The 27,846-nt window shown below is 38.5% G+C and overlaps 3 protein-coding genes across 5 annotated transcripts in view; all 3 read right to left on the bottom strand.

Moving 5' to 3' along the window:
- Window positions 1–1,720: 1,720 nt before the first annotated feature.
- On the bottom strand, window positions 1,721–8,399 carry tbrg1 (transforming growth factor beta regulator 1). Of its 2 annotated transcripts, XM_057348692.1 has the most exons (14): window positions 8,018–8,399; window positions 7,475–7,532; window positions 7,286–7,368; window positions 7,131–7,167; window positions 6,827–6,889; window positions 5,283–5,495; window positions 5,123–5,193; window positions 4,340–4,557; window positions 4,085–4,224; window positions 3,331–3,477; window positions 3,109–3,206; window positions 2,901–3,011; window positions 2,557–2,720; window positions 1,721–2,305 (listed from the first exon to the last, which is right to left on the bottom strand). In XM_057348692.1, exons 1-14 carry the CDS (start codon window positions 8,131–8,133, stop codon window positions 2,217–2,219), a joined length of 1,608 nt encoding a protein of 535 aa, XP_057204675.1. In that variant the 5' UTR covers window positions 8,134–8,399; the 3' UTR covers window positions 1,721–2,216. The 2 variants fall into 2 exon arrangements, with proteins under 2 accessions (XP_057204675.1, XP_057204676.1); XM_057348693.1 differs by lacking the exon at window positions 6,827–6,889 and having other exon boundaries at window positions 8,018–8,398.
- Window positions 8,400–8,568: 169 nt separating this feature from the next.
- On the bottom strand, window positions 8,569–15,688 carry cfap45 (cilia and flagella associated protein 45). Of its 2 annotated transcripts, XM_057348690.1 has the most exons (13): window positions 15,532–15,688; window positions 15,382–15,431; window positions 15,182–15,301; window positions 14,958–15,094; window positions 14,225–14,369; window positions 12,083–12,253; window positions 11,747–11,925; window positions 11,529–11,658; window positions 11,287–11,433; window positions 10,567–10,680; window positions 10,240–10,433; window positions 9,714–9,938; window positions 8,569–9,225 (listed from the first exon to the last, which is right to left on the bottom strand). In XM_057348690.1, the coding sequence occupies exons 2-13, from the start codon at window positions 15,382–15,384 to the stop codon at window positions 9,150–9,152; spliced, it is 1,641 nt and encodes a 546-aa protein (XP_057204673.1). In that variant the 5' UTR covers window positions 15,385–15,431; window positions 15,532–15,688; the 3' UTR covers window positions 8,569–9,149. The 2 variants fall into 2 exon arrangements, with proteins under 2 accessions (XP_057204673.1, XP_057204674.1); XM_057348691.1 differs by having other exon boundaries at window positions 15,382–15,688.
- A 6,060-nt stretch (window positions 15,689–21,748) lies between these two features.
- Window positions 21,749–27,846, bottom strand: part of si:ch211-195m9.3 (galaxin) — a 74,311-nt gene continuing 68,213 nt past the window's right edge. The window contains exons 9-10 of the mRNA XM_057347360.1: window positions 26,954–27,365; window positions 21,749–23,763 (exon numbers count right to left, since the gene is read on the bottom strand). Of these exons, the coding sequence (XP_057203343.1) occupies window positions 23,483–23,763; window positions 26,954–27,365 (693 nt within the window). The 3' untranslated portion in view covers window positions 21,749–23,482. The remainder of the gene's footprint in view (window positions 23,764–26,953; window positions 27,366–27,846) is intronic.

The following is a 27,846-nucleotide window of genomic DNA, read 5'->3' as shown; positions in this document are numbered from 1 at the left end:
GAGTGCCAGACTCGTGGATATGACAAATGTGACCTTTGACCTCTCATAGACAGGGAATGGGCGGATATAATTATTGCCTTCCCGTTCCCACCCGTCCGTGAGGAAATGTAGGAAGTTGAGTCCTTTTAAAACACATAAGTGATCACAGTGGCACACAGTAAAGCAGTGACACACACCTGCTGTGTCTCAGGATACCCAGCCTTCCCCTCATTAACTCCATTGTACAGCGCATCAGCATGTAAAATGAGTCTTTTTCCTGTCAGAATCTAGGTACTCCCTAAACTCAAGACCCGTGTGTTGGAAAATATGATTGAGGGCTTCATTAAAATGTCTGAGACATATGAGTCTAACAAGAATTGTGGGTGCTTGATTGATCTATACGCCGCTAAATGAATAAACAATGAAAAACACACCATCCCATGATTATATTAATCTTTATATTAATTCTATAAACCCTTAAACGCTACACCTGCTGTTCTCACTTGAAGGAACATTTCACCAAAAAAATGAATACTCTGTCTTAATTTACTCATTTACTTTGTCTTAATTTTACCTCGAGTTGTTCCAAATCTGTATGAATTTCTTTGTTCTGATGAACACAGAAAAATATATTTTAAAGAATGCTTGTGACCAAACAGTTCTTGCACCATTGACTACCATAAAAGGAAAAACTTGCTTTATAAATGTATTTGTTCTGTTAAACAACACAATAAGATATTTTGAAGATGAAAACAAACAGTTCTGGGGCACTTTTGTCTATCATTGTAATTTTTCCTACTATGGTAGTGAATGGTGGCCAAGAACTGTTATACAGATTTGGGTGAGTAAATGATGACAGACTTTGTATTCTTGGGTGAACTGTCCCTTTAACTAAGACATTTTCCTGTGTTAAAAAGTAGTTGGGTACTCCTTGTATGTGAGGTCCGAGACTGTGTTGTTTATCTGTTTTGTGTTTATAATTGAAAAATCCTTTAAAATATTTTTTAAAAAAGTAGTTGGGTGAAATGGAACTTATTTTTCATAAACAGCCTCCAAGAGCTCAAAATGTTTGCAAGCCATGAGTTCTGTTCATTTTTTCATTCATGCGTCTATGAGGGAGTCTTCATCTCAGCTCTGTAGTGACATTTAGTGGTCGTCTGGTGTATTTGCAATCTTCGATTTTAAGTAATTACCTCACATCGGTCTAACCAAAGATACAAAAAACGTGAAGTCTCATGTGCCAATAACAATGTAAATCACCCTGGGAAGGTGGTCTAAAATCCTATTTTGTTCTGAATAAAACATGTGGTCACAAATAACTTTGCAATCTAAAACTGAATAAAAAAAAAAGAAATTTGATTTACCCTGCAGTGACTCGGTCTCCTGATTCCCACAAGATAATTATTACCACCTATCTGTAAGGGCATGAAACTTATCTATATTTTAATATGTTCTGATATCTCACCCTGCTGCAAGTACATTACCGCACATGACGAATGATATGGTGTTACAAATGCCACAAGATGTATTTCATGTCAAAAGATTTCTTTTCGAATTTTGTCATTCGAGAGCCTTTCTCAAAGTTCGCTTCTCACCATATACATGACGTCCCACATAATGCAGAATGAAAGCCAGGAGGGTTGGGTTTTCATTGTGTTGTGTGATACAGTGGCAGAAGATATGTCTGGGTTTTTGAGCTCTACAAAACTGGATTAATAAATTAATTTAATTGAATTTTTTGACTCATCATTTATTTAACTTTTATCAAAAGTCTTTTACAGTGATTTGCAGACATATCACACTTAAAAAATACAGTACAAATCAAAAGAGAGAACGAGACCTTCACTCTTAAAAATAAAGGTTCTTCGCAGCCATGATATAGAAGAACCATTTTTAGTTCCGCAAAGAACCATTCAGTCAAGGAACCATCTCTTTCTTACTTTTTTATAATCTGAAGAACATTTTATGGCCACAAAGAACCTTTTTTGAAACAGAAAGGTTCTTCAGATGTTGAAGGTTTTATATGGAACCAAAATGTTCTTCCATGACATCAAAGAACCTTTTGAAGCTCCTCTTTTTTTTTTAACGCGTGTCATTTCATTTAATTCACAAAGTAATCAGACTGCGCTCTACACATGCAGAAAATCATCCAAATAGTTAAGTTCTCATTTGGCATAATGCAAAGTTCCACATTACAAATGAATATGAAAGGCTAATCCTAATGTGTTTGGTTGTGTTCAGGTGTTGGAGAGAGATGTTACAGCACTGGTCTGTAGGATTGTCGAGCTCAGCAGGTGAGATGACACATTAGGCTGTTGAGTTCGGCCTGCAAAACAAACACATTTCAATCAATACCCAAGTACTTCTATGTAGTATTTTATGCATCAGCCAGTTCTTCACACATAAACAGAGGATTTGTGTTGTGCTGATATACAGCCATAACACATTCTTGCTTATCTATGTCAAATATTACTTTAATGTTATTTTATTTTGCAATTATTTAATAAGTCCCAGCTTCCCAACTCAAGACCGCAGCTCACATTCAATAGTTTTTGTGCTCTGTTGCAATTGGCTGACCTGTTCCGCTCTGTTCTGATGTGAGGTTCTGATTGGTCAGGATCTCTTCACAGCTTTGCAATCGCTGGAAGGACTCAAAGTTCACAGATGCATCATCTTCAGACAGGCCGTGTGCTACCTGTCCATCACCGGGCCGACATACCTCAAAACGCACCCACTGATAACTAATCCAGATAGACAATGAGACAGTGTCAGTCACATGGAGATTTCCATTAATCATGAACAAACTAATTACGGCTTGTAGCTTTTTAAAACATATTAAAGAACGCAACAAAACAACTGTCAGTCTAACATCTTAATCGGATTTTATTCTGGCACCCGGAATAAAAACAACTGCTACTGACTTGCTGCACTTGCGTGCTCCAGGACAGCTCTGGATCAGGTTCTGAATGGTGGGGTGAGAGAAACCAAAAAAGTCTGCTCCAGATGGAACAATGTTGGTTAAGGGTTTGCCTCTAAATGACAAAAAAAAAACCATGTGATGCGATTAGAACTTTTGTCGATATACCTTCGTAAAACTCTTACATTCTGGGTAATTCTACAGGACTTTACCTTCGAGAAACAATAGCTTTCAGCAGGTTTGCGTGGCAGGTTTGGGCTGATGACGCCACTATTGCATTCTGTGGGTCATCCTCTGGAGCAATCTCAAACTGTACATAACAAACATGAGATTTGATTCGGTTGACTTCATACAGCAAGTACAGACTAATCTTTGACCACACTTAAATCTCAGTCATGTAATTGATAGATGCTTGTAAACATGCATGTGTGTACCTGTGGTCCTTGGCTGCCATCTTTGATTTGGCAGGTGTAGAGGCACTTCTGATCAGGGTTCTTCAAGCTTGCGAAAACTCTGGTGCTACAGAAGCCCACAGGATAGATAGCAGTCTCATCGTGAAACAGAGCCCTGTCTGTGATGATCTGCCGTAAACAACAAAAACGTTTTCACTCAAGTTGGAACATGCTATCATTACACACTCAATTACTTCTCACATACACCACAGTACGAGGCATGCTATAATTAGATTTCTACAAAATACCAATACACACAAAATGCATAAAGACAAAATATCAAATGAACAGTTTGGTTCCCAAATGAGATAACTCCGTTTTGATTTTTTTTTATTTAGCGGCATCGAGTGGTGAGGTTGTGAATTGCAACCAACGGCACACTCCACCACTTCCCCTCTCTATTTCAAAGCACTATGGTGGCTGACACAGGACTTCGATGTCATCACGTTTTCACTTCTTTGCCAAAGGAGATAAGTATTTATGAAACGCGTTCCATGTATGGGGACCTGCGGTGTATGTAGATAGAAATAGCTCATTCTAAGGTAATAAAAACATACCACTTCATGATGTAAGATCTTTATACACCTTTGAAGACATAGTTATGTATATTATATTGCATTTCTGTCACTAGATCCTGCTAAATATTACACACAGCACCTTTAAGTAAAACAGATGGCCACATATGCCCTGGACTACACCATAGGTTTTCACAATAAGACTGAGATGATTATCTGACCTCCCCTAGGCTGTAAACTGTGAGTCCACCGAGCACAATGGGAAAGACAGGCCTGCCGGAGGAGTCCAGCAAGATGGGCTGAACAAGTTTGCGAACTCCTCCCTCAACGACCTTTCTCTTCTTACAAATCTTCTTCATAACTGAGAGGAAACAAGCAAATACACAAAGTAACTGCTGAATCTGGCTATTACAATTATATGGAAACAGCTAATGCAGAATACACTATGATGAGATTGTGTTGTTTCAAACACTCACGTTCTTCCCTTCCTCTCTCTTTTCGTTCTTTTTTGGGTTTCTTTAAAAGATCTTCAGGTCCCGAAAGCCCAGATGCCTGGCTGTGACTCCCTGAGAGAACAGCGCCCCCTGGTGTGCTGGAACTTAAAGTTACTGTTGCATGTGTACTGCAGCTGGGTGTCGGGACTGACTCACCTTCACCCAGTGACTGATATTGTAACAAAGATTTTAGAAGGAACCTAAAGGAAGAAAGTGAATGAGTTATAGGTTTTGTGTAACTACAATTCTTTTCACGCAAAAACAAAAATTCTGTCAACAATTAGTCACCCTCTTGTCATTTCAAACCCGTTTGACTTTCTTCTGCAAAACACAAAAAATCTTATTCTGAAAAATATTGGTAACCAAAAACGGTCTGTCCCCATTCACTTCTATTGTATGGACACAAAACCAAGGCAAGTCAATGGGGACCAACGGTTTTCGGTTACCAACATTATTCAAAATATCTTTGTTTGTGTTCTGCAGAAGAAAGAAAGTCATACAGGTTTGAAATGACATGAGGGCGAGTAAATTATGACAGAATTTTGATGTTTGGGTGAACTATCACTTTTACTTATTTTTGTTCACTAGTTTAGTGGAAAAGCTGTTTTAATGTAATATAAGTTATTATAAACAATGTATTAACATTTAAATGGTTACGTTTTTGATTTACAAATGTGCTCTCATCATTTATGTATGAAGTATTACAAAACTATCGAACTGGACTGAGCAGCTCCTGTGAATTTCACTGGGATAAATTTAACCAACCTCCTTTCCTCTTTTGCTCGGACAAACTTCTCTTCTAGGTGAGCAATTTCATCATATAGTGCCGCATTCTCCTGAGTAAAAAAAGCACCAATACAGTATATCCATGGTAAAATGGTATAAATATGCATGTCAAAGTTTGCACAAGGCAAAAAATACCTACAAAAATCATGGCACGGGCAGCCTGGCGCAGACGGTTGTTTTTCAGTCTGTACTTCTCATTTTGGTTCTTGCGAGGAGCTTTTCTGACCTTGGGTCTTGGCTCAGGGTGACTCGTTGGGGATGGTACGGGACCCAGGGATGAGCCAGAGCCTGAACTTGAGAAGGTCGACTGGGCAGAGAATGACTGCAATGCCTGCTGTCTTTCTTCATCGGTCTGTATTCACAAGTTACAAATAATCAAAATGTTTAACAGAAGAATACAGTGGTAACTCTTTGCAATAAAGTTGTATCAGCTAACTGTATAAGCTATCATGAACTAACAACGAACAATATTTATTCAGCATTTATTCATCGGAGTTACTAATACATTATTAAAATCAAACATTGTAACTGTTAACATTAGCACCATGAAACCTAAACCATAAATAACTGTACTGACATGAACTAACATTAACTAAGGATTAATACATGCTGAAAACTATATTGCTCATTGTTCGTTTCTGTTAGTTAATGCACATTCTACTGTTAACAAATACAACCTTATAGTAAAATATGACCAAATTACATAAAAATAAGAATATAGGGTTATGCAATATAAAGGTGAAGTGTGTCATTTTGTTAAAATACTTTCTCCCATCACAGTTTAATGTGCAAGACTATGAGTGACCATTTCTGATGAGCTAATAACATGGTTCGGTGTATTTGAGTACTGTATAACTTGACCACATCTGTCTCAACCATATGGTAGGAGCTTGAACTTGGAACACTTTTAAAGCAGGTTTTGGCGAAAGATGAGCATGACAAAGCTGTAGTGTATTAGGTTAAAAAGCGATGTTATGCTGCCAAACACTTATAGTTTACTTAGATCAGATGATTTTCAGAAAACCATTTTCATTGTATTTGGCAACACAGGTGGTTAAAAATGCCACACTTCAGCTTTAAAGCTGACCACAAACAATTACAAATAACTAGACCATAACTTCAAAGACAGTGGCTGTTTTGATCTCGACTTCAAATACAAAAAGCAAACTAAAAATGGACTGACAAATCTTAACAACGAACAATATTTTAAAAAGATGAGTAAGGTTGCTGGGGCAGAAAATCTCCGGTAATTTTTCAGAAACTTTCAATGGCAAGCTGGGAATTTTGGAAATATTCCAAGTTGGTAAATGAATGGAAAAACAGTGATTGGGGGATGACAAGGGTAGAGATGCAACTGCAAATGCAACTTTTCCTGTTTTTCTAACTACACTGCCCTTTCCTTTCATAGGCTAACCTGCAATTTTGCACATTTCCAGTTTATCTTTCATTAATTCCCATGGAAAGTTTCCAACTTGGAAAATTACCAGAAATTTTGCTACCCCCAAAAATGATTCATAAAAACAATACAATGTGAACACTTTACCTAGTAAATAAGACTCTTATGAACAACGTAATATATATAGTTTAATGTAAAGTGAAATTCAATCTCACACACTGACAGCTGTCTCTAGATTCACCCAACCCTTATTTAGCGCAATCTGAGTATTTATCACAGGAACTTACCAACAGGGCAAAAACTCCATTTCTGCTCTCAATCCTCTTGAAGCGTCGACTCCCTTTCTGTGTCTGTAACACAGCGTGACACTAAAGCTTCATTCTGAAACCTACGTTCAGCAGAAAGGTCTCCATGTGAGTGTTAACTCATCAATAGTCTACTCTGACCTTGCCGTTCTTTCCCACATTTGTCACTATAAACCATCAGAGAATGTAATACAAATAAAATCATGCACACCAAAATGAGCACTGCATGGAAAACATGTGGTAAATGATAGACAGATCACAGACATCAAGTGACACTGAATCTCACCTCTCGATACATGACCGCCTCAAGGCTTGATTTTGCACTAGGAATGGTGAAAAGAAAACAAATTACAAACCTAAATACGTTTTTGTACCGTGTCCTCCGTTTTGAAGTTACAGAAACTAAGAAGCTGGAAATCATTTTTCAAATGGTTTCTGTACTTTGACTGCACCAGTCCTCGATCAATGATCCGCTGTTTGATCTCCTTGATGTGCATGGGGCGTCCAGCCTCTTCCAGAACAATCTAAACACCATCAGAGAGACCAATACATCTAAACAACCTGTCATGCAACGAGTTACATGAAGACAAAACTTATGTGAAATAAACACAGCACTTTGTAAATGTTTACCTGAGCAGCATCAAGCCAGGTGAGGTTGGGTTTGTCTGTAACTTCACTGGAGGTTTCACTGAAAACATCAAAACAACATTACGTGACCACATTCTGCAAGTCTTTCCACACTGATAATATCTGTTGGTATTATGTTTATATTATAGTATTAATATAGTTTACATAAAAATAGCAAAGAAACAGAAGTTTAAATGTTGAGTTTTTAAGGCCATATAATGGCAGGTAAAGCCATGGATGGTGCCTCGTGAATGTAACCACGAAGTTAATAAAATACTTTGCACACCATGTACTATAAATACTATGATATATTTTTTAAGCATCAAGAAAAATAATCTGTTAGAGACTATACACAGTGAAAACATTAACATCAGATGTTTAACGTATTTATCTACAATTGCATTTACGTCGTGCTCAGAACTAACTTACACGTCAAAGAAACATGATCATGACAAATTATTTAAGATTCTATTTGTTTTGAATCAATAAAAAGCTAAAATAAGTTGAAGTTGTCTGGCAGAACAGACATCACCCGCATGAACTCACGCATCTAGACTCTCAGTCGTTCCAGACAGGCTCGTCATATTATCCAGAGCTGGAAACAAAGAATAATTGCCTTGCCCATCCGCCTCCATTTCTGACTCAAAGTTCAGCGACTCCATCTCTGTCTAGTGTGGGTGCAGATGTTTTAAACACGCAATTTTACTCCACACGACTCGCCATGCTAAGCTAAAATAAACAAGATGCCGGAAAGACAAGATGCCAGATGGCTTATATTCAGCGATGCTCAACACAGACGGTGTATTCCAACTTTGTGGGTCAAAATCGAAAAAGAAGAAACTGTACACGTGTTATGGATGACAAGTGAGATTTTAGCGTTTGCCTCCAGACTTCTTGGGAACCTCTGATGGGAATGGTGAACGTTTCCGCGGAAGCATTTTAGAAAACACACAGATGGTCTAGCTAGTTTTAATGCCATCTAGCGGATGTATTATGGTTTACATAAAATGTGAAAAGAAACGCAAAGTTTATATACATGTAGTTTATTTTTTTCCATTGCTCTTAATGTTCTTCACACTCTCTGCACTGTAGTACGTAGCAGTATAAATTCTGGTAGTTCAAAAAATGTACCCAGGCCAAGCTGTCATTTGGGAAGATACTTCAAAAGGGTCCTAATATGTACTATTTAGGTAGAGATAAGTGACAGTTTAGGGTTAATCTTCATTTCATTTTTTTCTGACAGTGTGGATGACGTCTGTGTGTCTGGTCAAACTGAGTCATTCTCAGAAGTATCCAGAAAAACTGAGAAGTTCATAATGTAGACACATTTTTGTTTAATGTCTACATTTCTGTAAGCAGCTGGCTACATTAGGGAATCATCATAATGATTATTGTTTATGACTACAGATAATTCCTGTGGTGGTGTTTGGTCTAGACTGGCCGATTGAAAGAAACAATCTGGGAAAATGTCCCGAGAAAGGTGATTTTCTACCTTGACAGTGTGCATGTTAATCTCACCAAGGGAATCATAAATCACAATTTACAGTCAACGTGTTATACATACACATAATTATTCCTAATAGCTTTATTTACTTGTATGTCAGAGCAAAACACATTATCTGTTTTCTTTTTTATTTATTGTTGGATTTTGTTAACAATTGCTCAGATTTGTTGCTCCTCAGTGTAGCAAAGGAGGAGGAACTCTGACTTTACGCTCCACTTCTTTGCAGTATTTCTCTGAGAGCCCAGCTGCCCTGTGATCAAAAGTGGAAAAAAAAACATTATTCAAATGATTGGTGAGAGAGACAAGTTATGAATTCCCAATGTATGATTAAACGTTTATATGTTGTGGAAAAAATTGCCCAATAAATATAAAATAAAACTATACACAACCTCCAATTCTACTGTAACATACAGTATTTGGACATTTATGACATACTGTGAAAATACTGTACTGTATCATCGTTACATTATATAATAATTTCAATTATTTTAAATAAAAAACAAACAGTTAAACTGTTAACTTTAAAATGTAAATTTATTGATAAAAAATACCAAAAATATTTGTTTACTTTCTGGTTGTCAAACTTAGTGGAAAATGTCCATAATGTAAAAAAAAACATTTGGGCAAGTGGTCATGACTTGTTAAACAAATTGCTAAGAAATTGTATATTTATAATTTGTATAGGCCAGTTCATATTTTTTAAAATATCCTGTCTTTTTTTAATTTTTCTGGACATACTTAAGTTCCCTCAGCTTCTTTTCTTTAATCTCATCTAGCCGTGTCCTGCGATTACGCGCCTCCTCCTCCAGCCGCTCTCCCTCGCGGAACATCTCTCTCCGTTGACCTATGGCCTGCAGCTCTCTTTCCCGAATCTGCTGCCTCACGGCGTTGGCATGCCTGTGAATCCGCTGATGTTTCTGCTGTTCTTTTTCATGATCTTTCTCAATAAGCTCCTGCTGGGCTCTAAAAAAAGGAGGAATGCTTGACATGACATTTGTCCTACTTTCCTGCATGTTCATAATAAAAATGTATATCCGGAAAACCAAAACTTCCTGTGTGGGCTGGAAAGATTTCGACTGAATTCTCTGATGTGGTTTTTGATTTCTTTTTGGCAGGGAAGCTAGACCCACATGTGAACAATAATGCAACAATAGCGCAGGTGAGCAACTGAGCCTTAGTTACAACAACAAAAGATGAACCTCTACACTTTACTAACGTTTATAGAAACCCAACAGACACGTGCGTGTGGTGGTGATGCTTTTACCTCAGGACCCTCTCAAACTCTGCTCTCTCCCGGGCAGCCTCAATGGACAGCAAGTGTTCTTTATGAGTCACCTGCTCCAAACGTGCAACCTTCAGCCTCTCTTCCTCTTCCTGCATTCTTTTCATCTCCTCTTTCTCCTTTTTTCTCCATTCTCTTGCAGCTGCTTCCTGGTTCCTCCTTGCTCGAATCTCATCCTCAAAGTTCAGAGAAAAACATATTTAAATGGCCTGAAAAAGTCACTGCCTTAAATACAATAATTAAGGTCTTAAATGCATCAGTTGTTTAATGTTTTACCTATAGGACCACTGACGACTTTAAAGCATTTACCTGCTCAGCCTTGTGGTCTCTGTTTCTTTCCTGTAGAGCTCTCAGTCGTGCCACCTCCTTCTCTTTTTCTTTCTTTATTCGTATCTGCTCGGCTTCATACTCAGCTGCTTGTTCCTAAGATTTATGTGCATCAAACACATCTATGAGAGCAGCTGCAGATGGGAGTTATCTATACCCAAAGTACATTTAGGCATGCACAGGATGCATTATGAGTCATTGTGAATTATGAATTATAACTGTTTTCCTTTGCTGTTTTTCCACTTTCCCGCTGTAACACCCACATACAATTACAGTAAAACAGGTTCTATAACGTTACTATGTCATCATATTCACTTATCAAATGAATAGCAATGTTACTCATGATAGCTGCATAGACTGTGACGGTTGGACTGTAATCAGTATTTTACATTTCTAACATTATAGGATGTTGGTGCTGCCGAACAAGCATGGCCATGTATGGTGAACTTTCCATGTACTACTTTAATTTTAGTTAAATATCAACTTTTGCTCCTGGTGTTGAGCTATATCGAATCTACTTCTTCCTCATTACGTAACTGTGACCCGAACCAAAAGGGCATCACTGATCTGAAGTTGAATTAGACATTTTTGTATGGATTGTAGTTGGAGGAGTTTTCAAAGTAGAAGTAAAGTTGGGCTAAAAGGCTGCAAATCCCACCACACTTTTTGTACAATCCTTCGCAGACGTTAGACTTTTCTCACCAGTTTCTTTTTGGTATACTCTGCGGCTCGCAAATCTGCTAATCTCTCCTCTTCCTTCTTTTGCTCTTTAGTAACAAGATTTCCTTCATTTATCTTCTGAATCTCCTGTAGTAGTTTCCTCTGGTCCTCTTTCTTTCTTTCAATGGCCTGTGATGACATCAAAGACAGACACCTTCAAACACTTGTGACTCACAAAACCAGTCACAGAAGATATAAAACCACATTTGACAGCATGCATATACCTTGAGCTCCTCCATCTGCATCCGTTCCACGTTCTCTAGCATATGCTGACCTTCCTGCTCCTTCACCTCCTCCTGTAGCATTTTTTCCTCCAGACGCTTTTGCATCTGGTCTACGATGCACAGCTTACCCCTTTGATAAACTTATCCATCAAACACAGAGCTCATTCATGGACATACACTACAGAGCCACATAGAAAACCTAACGTAAGCATCCTTACTGAATCCTCTGCTGTCTGCGTAGATCTTCGATTTCCTCCTGAGTTTCAAGGGCCCGGAGCCGTTCCACCTCCATCATGGCATCCAGTCTCTTCTCCTCGTCAACCCACTGCGAGACGTTCTGCTGCTTCTCCTGAATCTGAGCATCCCGCACGACCTGGCACTGCACCTGCCGGATCAACTGCAGCAATACAAGGACTATTATACATGGACTATTATTGAGTGAAGGTAGTAAAAAAAATTGAAAGAGAAAGTAAATGGTTAAATATTTATATAAATAAACTTGATATAAACTTAATAAACTGATATGATCTAATTTAATAATGCATTCAATATACCTCACTGAGCTTCTTGACTTCATCCTCTTGCTCCATTCTCAGGGAGTTGGCCCGTCCCAGCAGGTACTGGGCGCGGTCCCTCGCCTCTGCTTCCAGCTCACTTAGGTTTTGGTTCTTCTGCCGAGACAGGTCCGCTTGGCGCATCTGTGCCTTTCTCTGCTCTGCAGCATCCTGATACAGCAATGACAACTAGATAAGCATTTCCTGAAGGAAATATGACTTACTGCATTATATTTGTAATGAGTGCAGCTAATAATACTAATTAGGTTTTTTTTGTTTTGTTTAGAGTTAACATCATGTGTGACAGCCAAAATTGTGTTGCCAAGCTGCTTGCATAACACCAAAGGCCTTTACTGATTTTATTGGTATTTCCTTCTGTACACACTTTGCCCGCTTTCCAAAAAAGCTAAAAAACTGAAATGGCTCTGTTAAAATGAGGTCACTGTGTAAGCTCAGTAAGAAGAAAGTTACAGAACACTTAATTTATTCATAACTTCTTTCACCTGGGGACACACAAAATACAGTACTGTATTCCACAACTGAATTCAGTTACCTCACTTACAGTAATCACTGACTAGGCCAACTTCTAGTTTGAGACATTTCAGACAGAAGCACAAACTGGCATCAGTCGCAAATATTACCCGTGTTTGTATGACTGGCAAGGACTCATTCGGTTACAGACTACAACCTTTAGACAGTGTTGGGGAAGCTACTTTGAAATTGTAGTTAGATAAGCTACAAGCTACTCATGAATAAAAGTAGTTAAGTTACAGCTTAGCTACCCATCTGAAAAAGTAGTTAGCTACACTACAAGTTACTATAAAAGAGTAACTAGCTTCTTTGAAACTACTTTTTTATTTTTTACAATCTCATATTAAAAAAATACAGGAGTGTAATATTTATTATAGAAAGCTGTATAGTAAATTTCCTAGATACAGTAGGGCCTACCTTTTTTTACTTTAGTAAATATTAAAATATACTACAGAATTTATTAAATTTATGAATTTACTATAGCTAGATACTACAGAATACTGTAGTATATGTTACTCGACAGCTGTAAATACTTAAATTTACTATAGTAATTACTAAAGTATACTATATTTTTATGTGATGTGATACAAATGTGTTATTGACTAATGTTTTAAATAAACAGAAAAGTTTAAAACAATGTAATACAATACCACTATCATTGTATTGCTTATTTATTATTATCATTACATAAGATTCATATTTATTACAATATAAGACGGGTGTTTCGATCTTTAAACATTTACCCACTCATGTACGTCCTTTACGATCTCTTCTCGGTGAAGCGTAAAGCCGCTATACATAGTTACTGCAGTAGATGGCGAGGCGATAATGAACCACTTCAGTTTGTGATACAGTAAGAAGAAGAAGACGTGACAGCGCTGCTCTGAAGGCAGAACGGAATGTAGCTTTTGGTCGCGCTACACCGCTACTTTCTTAAAAAAGTAATTAACTACTGGAAAAGCTACACTGTTTTAAAAGTAGTTGAGCTACCACCAAGCTACTGAAAAATGTAGTTAAGTTAGTAGCGTCGCTAGTTAGCTACTCCCCAACATTGCCTTTAGATGCAGCACACTACACAACTATACCTGCTGACTGCAAAGACAGACTGAGCCCCACTGAAACACACTCAGTTCAACTCGGCACAACAAGTCATCATAACTAAAAAATAGTATTGGCCTGACAGCTTTTACAGGTGGATCAAGCAATTTAAATGTTGTTAAAAATTACAATTAACGCCCAAACAACCAATTTGTGAATGCTTACTAGATGTCTGTTCTGTGTGTGTGCGTGCGTGCGTGCGTGCGTGCGTGCAAGACAAAATATTGTTTTTGCACATAGTCCTGGATTTGTAAATAGGAGAAAAAACAAGTGAATCGGATCAGTTTGCACATAAAATTATCTATAACAACAAAAGACTTGTACGGTTATTATTGGGGAGAAGAGAGTGAGCAAGCAGTTGTTATTTTGAATGCAGAACAATGAAAGCAGGAGTATGTTTTTTGGTTAGGGGCTTGTTTGTTTTACATATCAGTAACGCTTTTCAGAAATTGCTTACTGCACCTAAAGGTGTGTCCCCAGGCTCAACTACAGTTGAAATGGTGAGTTTCTCACCATGGCCTCTTCACGGGCTTTGCGCTGGGCCTCTTGTACAGCCACCTTCTTATCTTCACTAGCAACATATGACTCTGCTATTATTCTCTTGAACTCAGCAGCGGAGAGAATGACAGACTGCCCTGATGGGTCCTCGCTCGGGATTCTGCTTAAAACAAATATCAGTCAGTAGCCTACAGTAGGTCATGCCATATACACTAAATTAAAAATAATTCAATAAAAAGCATTACAGATCTACAAGCTTTCTTACAATGTCTCACAGACAAACCGATGCTGACATTATCTCATATTTATTTAGTCCCTGTGAACCGGAAGTTGTGATCGTTTTTACTTCCGTATTCTGACACATTTCTGAGTGAAAAGGAATTTCAAAGGAGAAAATTAGTGGGCGTGGCTTGCGTTTTTCACTACGAATTGATTGGATGTGTAAAAACAGCTGTTGCATTGATTTTGAAATGTAACTGTTAGCAGACTGACAGTTGAAGGGGAGGAATTGCATTTTCAGATTTTAACTGAAGATTATGAGGGTACATGGATTTAAAAAAGAAAATGACCCACATTGATAAGCTATTTACTATAAACGCTGCAATATTTCATGAAAAAGTAAGAAATGTCATTTTATATTTCACTGGGACTTTAAGGCGACTTAATAAACTGCACTTAATACACTTCAGAACATCAAGACACAACTATATTCACTTTAATAAAGTTAAAAAAGCGGTTTAATACTTGCCTGAGGTCCCTGATGAGATCTTTAGTGATGATGCGCACTGTCTCTGATCTGGCCTCTTTCAAGGCAGGAGCAGAGCGAGACAGTGACCGCGACCTCGCGCTGTTACCTTCAGCTACATCCTTATTATCCGCCACATGCTGAACAAAAGCATAAAACAGCCGAATTACTTGTATTTTGCGGTATGACTTCGATATGGCATTACACTACGCGTATATGATATCTACCTGTTTGGGAGTCCCGAAGAGGCTCTCGTCCACGTGAGAGGTGAGGGCTCGTGTGCGATAGCGGCGAGAGAAAGCGCTGCTGCCAGACAGCTTCGCAGATGAGGATGCCGCACTTTGAGGCTTCAAAGACAGAGAAACAGTTCATGCTTTTTGCCCACCTTACAATGTAGGCTACGTGTGGGGGTTAAAGCGACACTTACCATTTGCAGCGTTAGTGACAAAAACTCACGAGACTTCTGTTATCAATCACCTAAAAATGAGTAAATTCAATGATTATTATTAGAAACGCCATGAAAGTAAAAAGAAATTAAGAATATCGTAAGTAATGACAACAGTCAATTACACTCTACCGGTCAAACTACAGCAGGGGTTTGTTGTTACGTTTCCATGGAGACAGTGACGCAGTAACTATGGTTACGGTCCTTTGTAAAAGTCCCTTGTTATTTCGTTTTCGTAAATATAATGTTGCTGTTAATATAATGTGGATTTATATTAGTCATAAATGAGGTCAAAAGAAAAAAAAACTTTTCCTAAGTTATTGGTGCGCTCTGGCAGATCTCTTATCCTTACTTCAAAATAACATGGTTTTGATACAAACTAATATATAAATTAATTTGATACGAACTAACAGTATATACATTATATGATAAATAACAATATACTGTTTAAATTAGTTAATGTAGTTAAAACCATGTCTATACAGATATCCTGCAGTTACAATCTTTCTACATTTTCATGTGTACACTGCTACCATATTCAACCCTTTAGACGCACATCATGTTATATTTTAGACCAGTGTAATAAAAAAAACTAAAAACACGAAACCGGAAATTCTTCTGGACCAGTGTTGACATCTTGCAAAGTGGTCTATACTGTCACTTGCTGTATTCTATTCTATTGTAGTTGAGTGCCCATAAAACCTCTTCTTTTCTTGTTTCTATTGTCAGAAGCGAGTATGAAATTATGGTTATAGGAATTTTGACAATTTTATCGGAGGCATGCCCTGGCCCTAAGTTGACTTCCGGTCTGTGTTTGATAATAATTTTTATCGTATATAAATTGTATTAAATTAAATGTAAACTCAACAGTTTTTGACTCTTTGTGGAGGGAACTTAATTTTGGGCCATAATGTTTGTGTTGTTGCCGCTAAAACGGTCTTTACACAGTATACCAGTCAAAAGTCTGGATACACCATACCATCTCTTTCGGTAGTTTTTCTTTATTTTATTTTCAACATTCTTGCCTACATTAAAACTGAAGATATCCTAGAACATGGAATTATGTTGTAAACAAAAAGTATGTTTTAGATCCAAAAAGTAGCTACATTTATCTTTGTTGACAGCTTGGCAAACTCATAACATTCTCTCAGAGGTGGGCAATTCCACCGAATCAGTGACATTTCTGTCCCCAGGCCATTATTTGTATAAAACTGCATGCATATTAACTTTAAAATACATTTTAAAGCACATTAACCTAACTGCAAATTTAAAATGTACCACTTAAATGCCACATGCCAAGAACACTGAAAAATAGCATTTGTTATGTGTCCCCACTATCATTATACCACCATGAAATATAAAGGTTAAATCCCCCAAAAATCTTATTTGTTTTTGCAATTTTTGTGTAATTCCATATTCCTTCTATGCTTAAATTTTTTCATAAAAAATGTATAGTATTTTAGATATATTACACATACAGTAGTCTTGTCCCCACGTTTTCACTCAGTACTGTTACCCCAACACATCCTCACCTCTGAAAACCATACAATGTACCACAAGACATTTTGAGCAGAAAGTGGGAGGAGCTTAGGCCTCAAGTAGGTTGGATTTTCACACGGTGATTAAGGATGGCAGGAGTTAGAGACAGTAATGAAAACACTATTAAAAATTAATAATATAGTTTACAAATAAATAGTTTTTTTTATCACAAATGCATCAAATGAATATACAATCAAATGAAAACTTAATCGAAAAGTTTTTTTTATGAGCAAAGCACGTTTTAGTCCACCGAAAGTTCAATGCAATGTGAAGTTACGGCCAGCATGGCATAATAAAAGTTTCAACAAATAAACACTCAGCAACGCAAATGTCTTTATATTGATAAAAAACAATAATTATGCCTATTCTTGTATTTTAATTACAGAAACCACAATTTCTCTAAACCACTGCCAGCACTGCAGTTTCTATTTATGTTACCAATTATTAAAATGATCATTCACTGCTGTTCTGACATTTTGTGCTACCATCAGATTGTGCTGCCCTTTCACATGAGTTAGGGTTTGGATTTGGGTTGGGGTTAGTCTTGTATTTTTTATACAAAATACAAAAACACAAAATATTCCAAGCCACCAACTGTTGTATGTGGATATTGAGATTTGTCCAGCAAGGGGCAGTAAGGCATTGTGTATGGGGGGCATTGTTAAAGACTGTGAAGAAGCGCAGTGTATGCTTTTGTGCATGTCTGAAGCTGACCATCGAGAATTATGACCTCCTCCAGGTCTTCTTTTTGTTATTATCCCAAGATACTACATCAACTGTGGATCATGAACCAATACTACAAAACACAACATTAAATAAACCAATCAAAATCCTCTGGAGGTTTGTACAGCCCAATTGCGGTTTGAGTCCTAACTCCTCTGAGCTGCAGAAAAAGACGCTGGAGCGAGCACAAATGCTATCTTTGAACATTGCCGGCTGCTATTTGTAACTATTTGTAAGTAAAAAAGTGCCGTTGTCAACTTTATCTTGTCAAAAAAGTGAGCACGGCCTAATATGCTTAATGTGCAAATTCATTAGCCCTTTAAGTGCTACTACAACTACAGCACAAATCCATATCATGGCATGTTAAGTAAAAAGGAAAGATGTCAAGTAAAGAGAAAAAAATGTATCATTCAATAGGAATTATCAAGAGAATCTTAAATTTTTTCTCAAATGCAATCGCAAAAACCAAAGCGGTACCCTGCACGTTAAAAGCACAGGGCAGCTGTACCAACGTCAACATGTGATGCTAAATAATTTCATTTATTTATATATTTACATTTTGACTGTGAATATACAAATATAGGAAGGCAAATATCAGTGAATAGCACCCTATGTTCTTTCCCAAGACACATGCACTTTTATTTATCAACCGCTAGTGTAGCAAACGTTATTTTGCAATAATTTTAAAGCAACACTTTGTAGTTTTTCGACCTTAAAATAATGTCTCTAAAATTGTTTTAGTGGCAGAACAACTCTTAAACGGAAGAATTCTACTGCTGCTGCTACCTGAACAGCCTCAAAGCAACAACAACCACACTCTGTAAGTTCTGTGTTCGGGTTGGTATACAGAGCCCCGCCCATCCCCTGCCTGCGGAAGAGTGCGATATGGTTTCCAAACAACGTTTTTTGCATTCGCCAGTTCAATCAGCTTACTAAAACAAATTCACCTGTGATGGTACCTTTTAAAATAAACTGTTGGGAATCTTACAGTACACGGCAGATGTGACGCAAGTTTTTCTGCTAATTTCAGCCCGGTGCAGTCATCATTTTCACGTCCAGCGTCACGTTGTTTAAATAGCAAATGCACTTCGGCCCATCTGTTTGCCCATAAGCGTGCTGGTCTGAAAACGAAGTCTTTAGGTGCATTGTTGTCGCATTGCTATTTTGAGGCAACTGAAAACAATTGCGCCATTGACCAACTAAAACCTGGTCAAAAGATCTGGCTTGTCCAATACATGGACTGGTCCCACGCTTTAATCTTGTGCGTTTCTACACACACAAACACACCAATTACTGTAATGCATTTTTAGAAGAAAAATAGTATAAATGTCTGCATATCAACTGAAACCTTTGGTTGCTTGAAAGATTAATTTAACAACACAGCACTTAAAACATGCAATTGTTTAAACAAAAGTACTAAAATATTTATTAGCCTACTATTATTCTATTTTGTTGTAACACAAATCTGCAAGTATTGGATAATAAATATGAAGTGGATTTCATTCACATTAGGCTCACTCATCGTGGTTTTACAGGGTATACCTTCGGATTAGAAAGACCAGAAAAACATGTAATACAGTAATGTAGTTATTTCAGACATTACAGTGTTTTGGTATATAAATGATGACCGACAAATAAAGTTTTACATGTGAATTGATAAACAATGCTGACTGTCCATTTTTTGTTGTATATTTGACTGGTAAATTACATTTTAAGGACACATACCTGCACAGTATGTGCTTTACTTCTAGAGGTGCATTAAAAAAGCAGCATTGGGCAGCCATGTCATATATTTGATTTCCACGACAAGATAGATTTTTCTGTTCAAGTTCAATCAGTATTATAAGTAGCACAACACAAATGAGTCATCATTAATAAATGAATGAGAGAACAAAATAAGAATATACACATGTGCATTAGAGTGCATGAGCGTGTCAACAGAAATCATGTAAATTGGGGTTGGCGTTTGGTCAAAAATGGACAAACCCAACACCTGGGTTATAAATTAACCTATGCTGCGGGTTGTTTCAACCCAAGATGCTGGTTTGTTCAAATAAAACCATATTCTGGGTTAATGTAACCCAACTGTTGGGTTTGTACATTTATTACCCAACCAGTGACGTGAGGTTCATGGCTAGTGAGGCACCAACTTCAGAGTCAATTTTATAAATATATGAGCCCAAAATAGCTTATTCACTCTTCAATTGGCAGCATGCACATTGATGACTGGTTACGTTTCATATCTCATCAGCATGCTTTACACACACATAGATAAATATTTGGCTAAGAAAAAGTTTATTTTCATTTATAGCGGCAGAAGCAGCTCTGCTTACCCTGACCAAATCCTCTGGCTTATCCTCTTGGGGACAAGGTTGGGAGCTATTGAAAGTGAAAGTCAGCACTTGCATTAATGGTGTACCTATAAGTTCTTCAAGAGGTTATTGAAGAACTATTGAGGATAGATGCCATTAAAAACTAGCATTAGACAAGAAAAACAGGATGAAATCTTACCACAGACATAACCAATCCAGAAACTGAAGAAACTTTCTTTTTAGGTTCTACTTGTGAGCACATACCCAGACAGTGTGTGATTCAAAGAGACATGAATGACACCTTGAGTCTGTGGGTCTGTAATGGCTGCCAGAAAAGTGGTTAAAATTGATCAGAAAAGTCGTCAGAAACACTGACCACATAAGCCACATTTATGCTCACATTTTTAAAATAAATTTACACTACACACTGAGAATTTTCTATGAATACTAGAGGGCCTTGTATCTTTTTCCTTTACAGAAACGGGAAAATCAAACATTATTCAGTCCCAACAAAAATGTTTCATGAAATGCTACTTTACACAAAATAGCAACCATGCTTCTCATAAATGTATTTAACCTTGAAGGATGCAAAAATAACAATAACAGAAATATCCAGTACAGATAAAGGTTAAATGTAGTCTTTTGATTTGTTAGTTTGATGAATTTAGTCACATATGCTTTGATATGCTCTGACTTTTTTGAATGTGAAGTGTTGAAATTTGTTTAAACAAGTTGAAAGCACTCTAAACACTGAATAGAAGGGGACTAAAAAGACAGTGAGCTGGGACTTTATTTTTTATTTGAAATGTAGGCACTTCTTTAACAAGCATGGGAGGGGGGGGGGGTTGTCCCTTTACCGCCATATTTATATTTAATTTAATTTAATTTAATTTTAAGGGGCTTATGATTCTTAATGAAACAACACTAAGTTTGCAATAATCTAAGACCAGATTTAAAAGGGGGGAGAAGTCCTAACATGCTGCCATTGAGAAATAACATAACACAGGAAGACAATAGTAAACATTTACATGTCGACATTGTCATCTTGGTGGTGGGTGTCAGATAAACCCAGAGGAAATAGTAAAGACTCACACATCTTGGCAGATCAAAGTCAAGGCTGTATATGCAGGTTTAAAAAAAACAAAAATGATTGGGGCAGAATTCTTTTGTGACTCATTGAGAGAAAGTACAGCTCATTTAACATATACCAACTTTTTGAGCCACTTTGACCGTTAAGGTAAAGGTAATGGCACTTTGCCCTAAAGTATTACGATGTGCTTTTATTGTATTTTCTTGATAACAACTACACTATAGACAAATATCATTTTATAATAAAAATGCCCTTATTTATTCAGTTTGAAATATTGTGTTTAAAAAAACTAAAACACTGCTACAGAAAACAAACATTCATGTGTGAGTCAACTTTGGTTCACTCTTTGGCTTTGCATCCAAGACTTTCTCTACCTCTTACAGGTAGACCATGCAGTTGGGGGATAAGATGGAAAGTGGTTTGCAGGGTGGGCAACCCTATGATATTTTGCTATGTTACATAAACTTGTGAGCTGAAGGACCTTAGGTCTGAGATCACAATCAATATTTACTTCACAAGCATGCTTACATTTTTAAACAAACAAGCCCAGTCATTTACTGAATCTATTTGCCCTCGAGTATGCCTTATTTATAGAAGGGATTATCTAGCCAAAATCATCAACATACGCACGCATGTGCAGATGGGATTCACACTAAAAAAGGAAATTTGAAAAACTATGTTCAGTTTCAACACACAAACATTTTATTTAAGAACAAATATGATATGATATGCAATACAATAAATGGCAAAAAATTTGCCATGTCCAAGGCAACATGCTTTTGCATAATTCCATGTCTAAAATCTTATACAGGTACAAGTGGTATAAAGCATTTGTGGTCACACACGTAATATTGCAATTGTGTGATAAGCTTATCTTTAAAAGAGTATATAGGTAGAACAAGGGCATAGATAATATATGTTTGGCAAAAATTAGTCAATTTCTTGAATGAAAAAATGCAAAAAGCTTATTGTTTAAATACTGTGGATGCATAATTAAATTAGCTTTATATGGCCTGTGATAAAGCAAATTTAACACAAAGATTTACTCAAAATGATCACATGATGTTGAAAGCACCTTTGAATTTTAAAATATAAAGGGTTATGAAACCATTCTAAATCTGAACAAGGACAGTAAACTGGACCTGAGACTGATAAAATATCATATTACAGTACATGATGATAATTCTTGTTACGTCATGCAGTACATTTTGCAATATACAAAATGATACAGCACAGTTACATTAAATTTAAAAACATATTCTAGAACTGGATAAAAATAGCTGAATCTACCTGAAAGAAAAATCAAAAGTGACGTATCTTTAATATCTCAGCTGTTACCCTAGACAGCAATGAGATTTAAATAAAAAAAAACTTCCTGTGCCTTGCACTCGTGAAAATAAAGGTGCCAAAAAGGTTCTATTCAGTAATGCCACATTAGAAGTGCCACAGAACCTTCTCAAAGTCTGTGGATTCTTTCACATTATTTTTTGTTTCAAATAGCTTTTAGTGCAACAAAACAAAAACAGATTATGAATGATAAATGTTGTTTTTCGAACAACAGCCCGACACAAACCTCTTAAGAACCTTTATTTTTAAGTGTGTATATGTGGGAGACTCCGACTAGAGTTTTAGAAGAGATCTCAACAGTGCAATAGAAATCGTGGCCACACTCTTAAAAATAAAGGCACAACAAAAGGTTATTCAAAGCAATGCCATAGAAGTTCCATTTTTGGTTCTCAAATAAACCATTTAGGACAAGGTTCTTAAAAGAGTTTGTTTCATACCTTTTCATGGTCTTAAGAACCCTCTAACACTTTAGCAAGTACCTTTTGTTGTTTTTGGAACCATTGTGCCAAAAAGAGTTCTATGGCATTATGTAACACCTTTATTTTTAGGAGTGCAAATTTGCCAAGACACTTAAGTGTGTAAATCTTGCATATCTTTTGATATCGAAGATTTCAATATACATTCAAACAAATACAAAATAAATCAAATGTATACAACACCACATTATATTAGCTGTGCAATCTAAGTTTGTGATTTCATATTCTTAATATACTCTATGTCAACAGTTGTTTGTCCCAAGCAATTTTAGGAGAAACACACACGACAACGTTTAAGTGTTTAAATGAAACATAACTGAGAACTCAAATATCATAGAGAGCAAGCTCTGAGCAATATTTATTTTATCCCCTGAATTTTCTCTCAGATTTGCCTTTCGCACGTGTTCACATTTTAAAAGTAGCTTAAACTTAGACTTAAACATTTCTAAAGGAAAAATATGGTTTAATTCAGTCAGTCCAAATGAGATCAATCCATTTTATGGGATAAAATAAACATTACTGTATGTAGTAGGTCATCTGAACTAAATATAATATACTATGCTGTAAGACATAATGCTATATACAGCATGAATTTGCTAGACATCACAAATTGTTTCATTGACCTTGTTACATAAAGTAAAAAACATGTGAATGTCAGAGGCTTGACCAATAGGAAGAGAGAGAGGCTTAAACCCATTGCCGTTTGTCTCCCAGAGGTAGGTTTTGCCAATCTCTAGGACGGGAGAGCTGCAGTGATCCAGTGACACCAGATGCAAAGATTTACAGTGATGCAGACTGACCTCCCTCACAACTCTAAGCCAGATGGTACGATTGACAAGATTTTGAAGCGCGACACTTTCCACCTTTCCAAAGACCACTAGAAACAAGCATACATACACAGGCATTAGTATTTAATGCATTTGCCATTAAAAACTTGGTATTCAGAATTACATGCGGCCCCACATTAAATCCAAATAAAGGTCATCACCTGGGCAATTCCGTGAAAATGTCAACCTTACCATGAAAAAATAAAGTTTTTACCAACAGTTTTTACTTTGGTAACAGCACAGATATTAACATTTGGTGGTTCAAATACCCATATGAGATCTCTCTTCAAATTTGTAAAGCATTTGTTTTATTTTTAGTGCATGATTTTTCATAGTCAGGTAAGTGCCATTTTCAGGATTGTCACATCCATAACTGTCATGGCTCTGCTTCATTTAGTCATGTTTTTCTTGGTCCTGTAGCAGAGTCATGACAAAGTCTTTGGTTATGTGTGGAGAGAAACATATTATTGTCCTTTTGACAATAATATGCGTTCTCTCCAGTGTCTCGTCATTGGCCCCGCTCCTCTTGTTTCCTTGTTATCTTTCCCTGAGTGTTTCATTACCCACACCTGTCCTGTGTCGTTATCCCTCGTTTGTCTTGCCTATATATACCCTCTTGTTTCTTTGTCCTGTGCTTGTGGATTGTACTGTGTATTGTATTCTTGCCTGTTGTCTTGATTCCGTGCCTAGTGCTGTGTGTTCCTGTTCCGTGAGTTTAGTGTCTGTTAGTTTATTGTAGTTTTTCCAGTGTGGTCCTTAGTCTTTGTATTTTAGGTTAGTGAGTTTATGTGCCTGTTTTGTTCCTCCGTTTATTATCATGTTTTGTTCCCCACTGTGGGTTTTTGTTTTGCGTGTTTTGTGTAAAATAAATATTTCTTGTTAACCCCTTACTGTCTGCCTGCATTTGGGTTCTTCCACTCAGCGTTCGTGACAGAATCCACAAGCCATTTCAGAACCCAGCGGGCAGCAAGATGGACGGCACGGCGTCGTCCTCACGGTCCGCTCAAGCCTGCTTGCTACTAGGTTTCCGCCAGGGGAACTACGGGAATCGGGAGTTCGCCGGGGCATTCTCGGCTGGGTTCTACGAGGCAGAGTTGAAGACGATCTTCAACTGCTGTCTCACTCAGCGCCTCACCCCATCTGAGAAGAGGCTGCTGGGTCCCCTAGGGTTCGCGGCAATGGTCAGGTTCGTGGCCAACCGGGACGATCCCGGGGGTGGGGTTCCACGTGGGACTTCCACTTTGCGGTCGATCACACCGGAGGGCCTCGACCTGACTGCCGCTGCCCGGGGGGACTCGGTACCCTCCGGCTTGAGCTCCACGGTCCCCGTTCACTCTGGTGGCGCCGGTAGCGAGCGGGGGGGGGGAGGGGATCCGGGGATGACGTCAGCTGATTCCTCCGCTGCGGAACTCCCTCCGGTCCCTACGGATTCGCCAAGGTCGGCGATGGATCCGGTGGTGCGGAGAAGGAGGGAGAGGCATAGCGGAGGAGCATCCACGCCGGTGCGGCCGGCGTCCAGTCCGGTGCGGCCGGCGTCCAGTCCGGCCGGCGTCCTGTCCGGTGGTGCTGCCGGCGTCCTGTCCGGTGGTGCTGCCGATGTCCTGTCCGGTGGTGCTGCCGATGTCCTGTCCGGTGGTGCTGCCGATGTCCTGTCCGGTGGTGCTGCCGATGTCCTGTCCGGTGGTGCTGCCGAGTCCTGTCCGGTGGTGCTGCAGACGTGGCCTGCCGTGTCCGGTGCTGCCGACGTCCTATCCAGTGTCCAGTCCGGTGCAGCCGCGTCAAGCCCTGTCGAGGCGCCCTTCCAGCCGGCGTCAAGCCCTGTCGAGGCGCCCTTCCAGCCGGCGTCAAGCCCTGTCCAGCCGCCCTTCCAGCCGGCGTCAAACCCTGCCAGCCGCCCTTCCAGCCGGCGTCAAGCCCTGTCCAGCCGCCTTCCAGCCGGCGTCAAGCCCTGTTCAGCCGCCCTTCCAGCTGGCGTCAAGCCCTGTCCAGCCGGTCCCTAGTCCGGCAGCCAACGCGGCCCGGGAGACCCCAGGGTCACAGGCTGTCCCCCCAGGACTCTCCCTAAGTCCCCTAGGACTACGCGCCCTTGAAGCGCAGCCGGGACTGGGACTTCTCCCTACCCCCATGGACTGCCCCCTATGGGCCTGTTGGCCCCTCCCCCCCCTCCCATGTTTGTATTTTTGATGTCCCACCCAAGTCCTGTTGTTGTCTTGTCATGTTTGCCCTTGATTTTGTTTTCTTTGTTTTGCCTTGTCCTGTCTGTCTCCCAGTCTGTCTTGTCTCGTCCGTCTACCCCTTGGTGAGCACCTGGAGGTGCTCATTAAAGGGGGGGGGCTTCTGTCATGGCTCTGCTTCATTTAGTCATGTTTTTCTTGGTCCTGTAGCAGAGTCATGACAAAGCCTTTGGTTATGTGTGGAGAGAAACATATTATTGTCCTTTTGACAATAATATGCGTTCTCTCCAGTGTCTTGTCATTGGCCCCGCTCCTCTCGTTTCCTTGTTATCTTTCCCTGAGTGTTTCATTACCCACACCTGCCCTGTGTCATTATCCCTCGTTTGTCTTGCCTATATACTGTATACCCTCTTGTTTCTTTGTCCTGTGCTTGTGGATTGTACCGTGTATTGTATTCATGCCTGTTGTCTTGATTCCGTGCCTAGTGCTGTGTGTTCCTGTTCCGTGAGTTTAGTGTTTGTTAGTTTATTGTAGTTTTTCCAGTGTGGTCCTTAGTCTTTGTATTTTAGGTTAGTGAGTTTATGTGCCTGTTTTGTTCCCCACTGTGGGTTTTTGTTCTGCATGTTTTGTGTAAAATAAATATTTCTTGTTAACCCCTTACTGTCTGCCTGCATTTGGGTTCTTCCACTCAGCGTTCGTGACACATAACCCTACATATTCCTCATAAATGGACACATGAAAATTAAAATAAAATAACTTTTATGTTCTATAAAGGGGCATCCCTTCTCCATTCATTGGGTATTATTGCTTCAGGATTGTGCATTTTATTTCACAGAAATCCTACAAAGTTTATCGTCTCCCAAAAAACACATCCTTTTTTTGTCACATCCATAACGCATGTTTATTTCCCTTTTTTAAAATAGAAAATTTGTTCATAGACTGACATTTTTATGTTTAGACTATCAACAAGGGTTTAGTAAAATATAAACGGATGGTTCAATATATTTGTAACAAATTCATTCTCTGAGCATTTTTATGTCACGTCCATAACGTTGGAATTGCCCACCTGTTTTATTGCACATGATGGGGATCAGGTCGGTTAGCGGCTTAAGTGTGTACTCTGCAGGGGAGCCTTTCTTTGGTGTTGGTGTTAGATCTCCAGCGCAGCAGCCCCATAGGGACTTGTTGTAATACTGATGCCCACAGCAATGGTGATCTGTTTTATTTTCATAACGCATGGCATGACTTGAGGATGAACAGCAAGTTTGATCCTTCCCCACGGGGAGCTTTCCACAGCACTCGGCTTTCCTACCAACGTTGGATATGTTGGACACATTTGAGCCACAAGTCATGATGGTCTGGTTTTCCATATATATAAAACCTCCCACACACTGTGAGTTTTCAGGTAAATTGTCATAAAGGATCCCATTACAGCACAGCACCTTCTCAGAAATGTCGTAGGCTTTTGCACCACAGCACTAAAAGACAAAAATATAGATTTTCGATACATACAGGACACGTAAGCTTTTTATATACTGTATACAGTGCTGTAAACAATTACATTTTCCAGCAAGGTTTTTTTTCATGGACAGTGTCTATTCATTCATAATCCAAGAATGAATGTTCTTTTCTGCAGTGACAGAGGAGTCGATACTGCAGTGTACAAATATCGACAACAAAAAACACGTAACAAATTAACTGAATGCTCAAAACACTTTCAGCCTGAACTGAAATCTCCTTCCTGCACTGCTTTTTTTCTTTACACTATAAACCTTTGTGTTTTCTGACCTTTTACACTAAACAAAACTTTTGTTGAGAACTGTTGATTTGTAGCTATCGATTTTATAAGATAAGGTATAGGGAATGTCTATAATTACTGTACATGGCAGCAATGGCTTAGATTTAGTTCCCATAGGAATTATATGGACCAATAACCAGTCTTCATTTACTTTCAGACGG

Source organism: Triplophysa rosa, linkage group LG12 (assembly GCF_024868665.1).
Source record: "Triplophysa rosa linkage group LG12, Trosa_1v2, whole genome shotgun sequence".
NCBI classification, from domain to species: domain Eukaryota; kingdom Metazoa; phylum Chordata; class Actinopteri; order Cypriniformes; family Nemacheilidae; genus Triplophysa; species Triplophysa rosa.
This window is presented reverse-complemented; position numbering and strand designations above follow the sequence as displayed.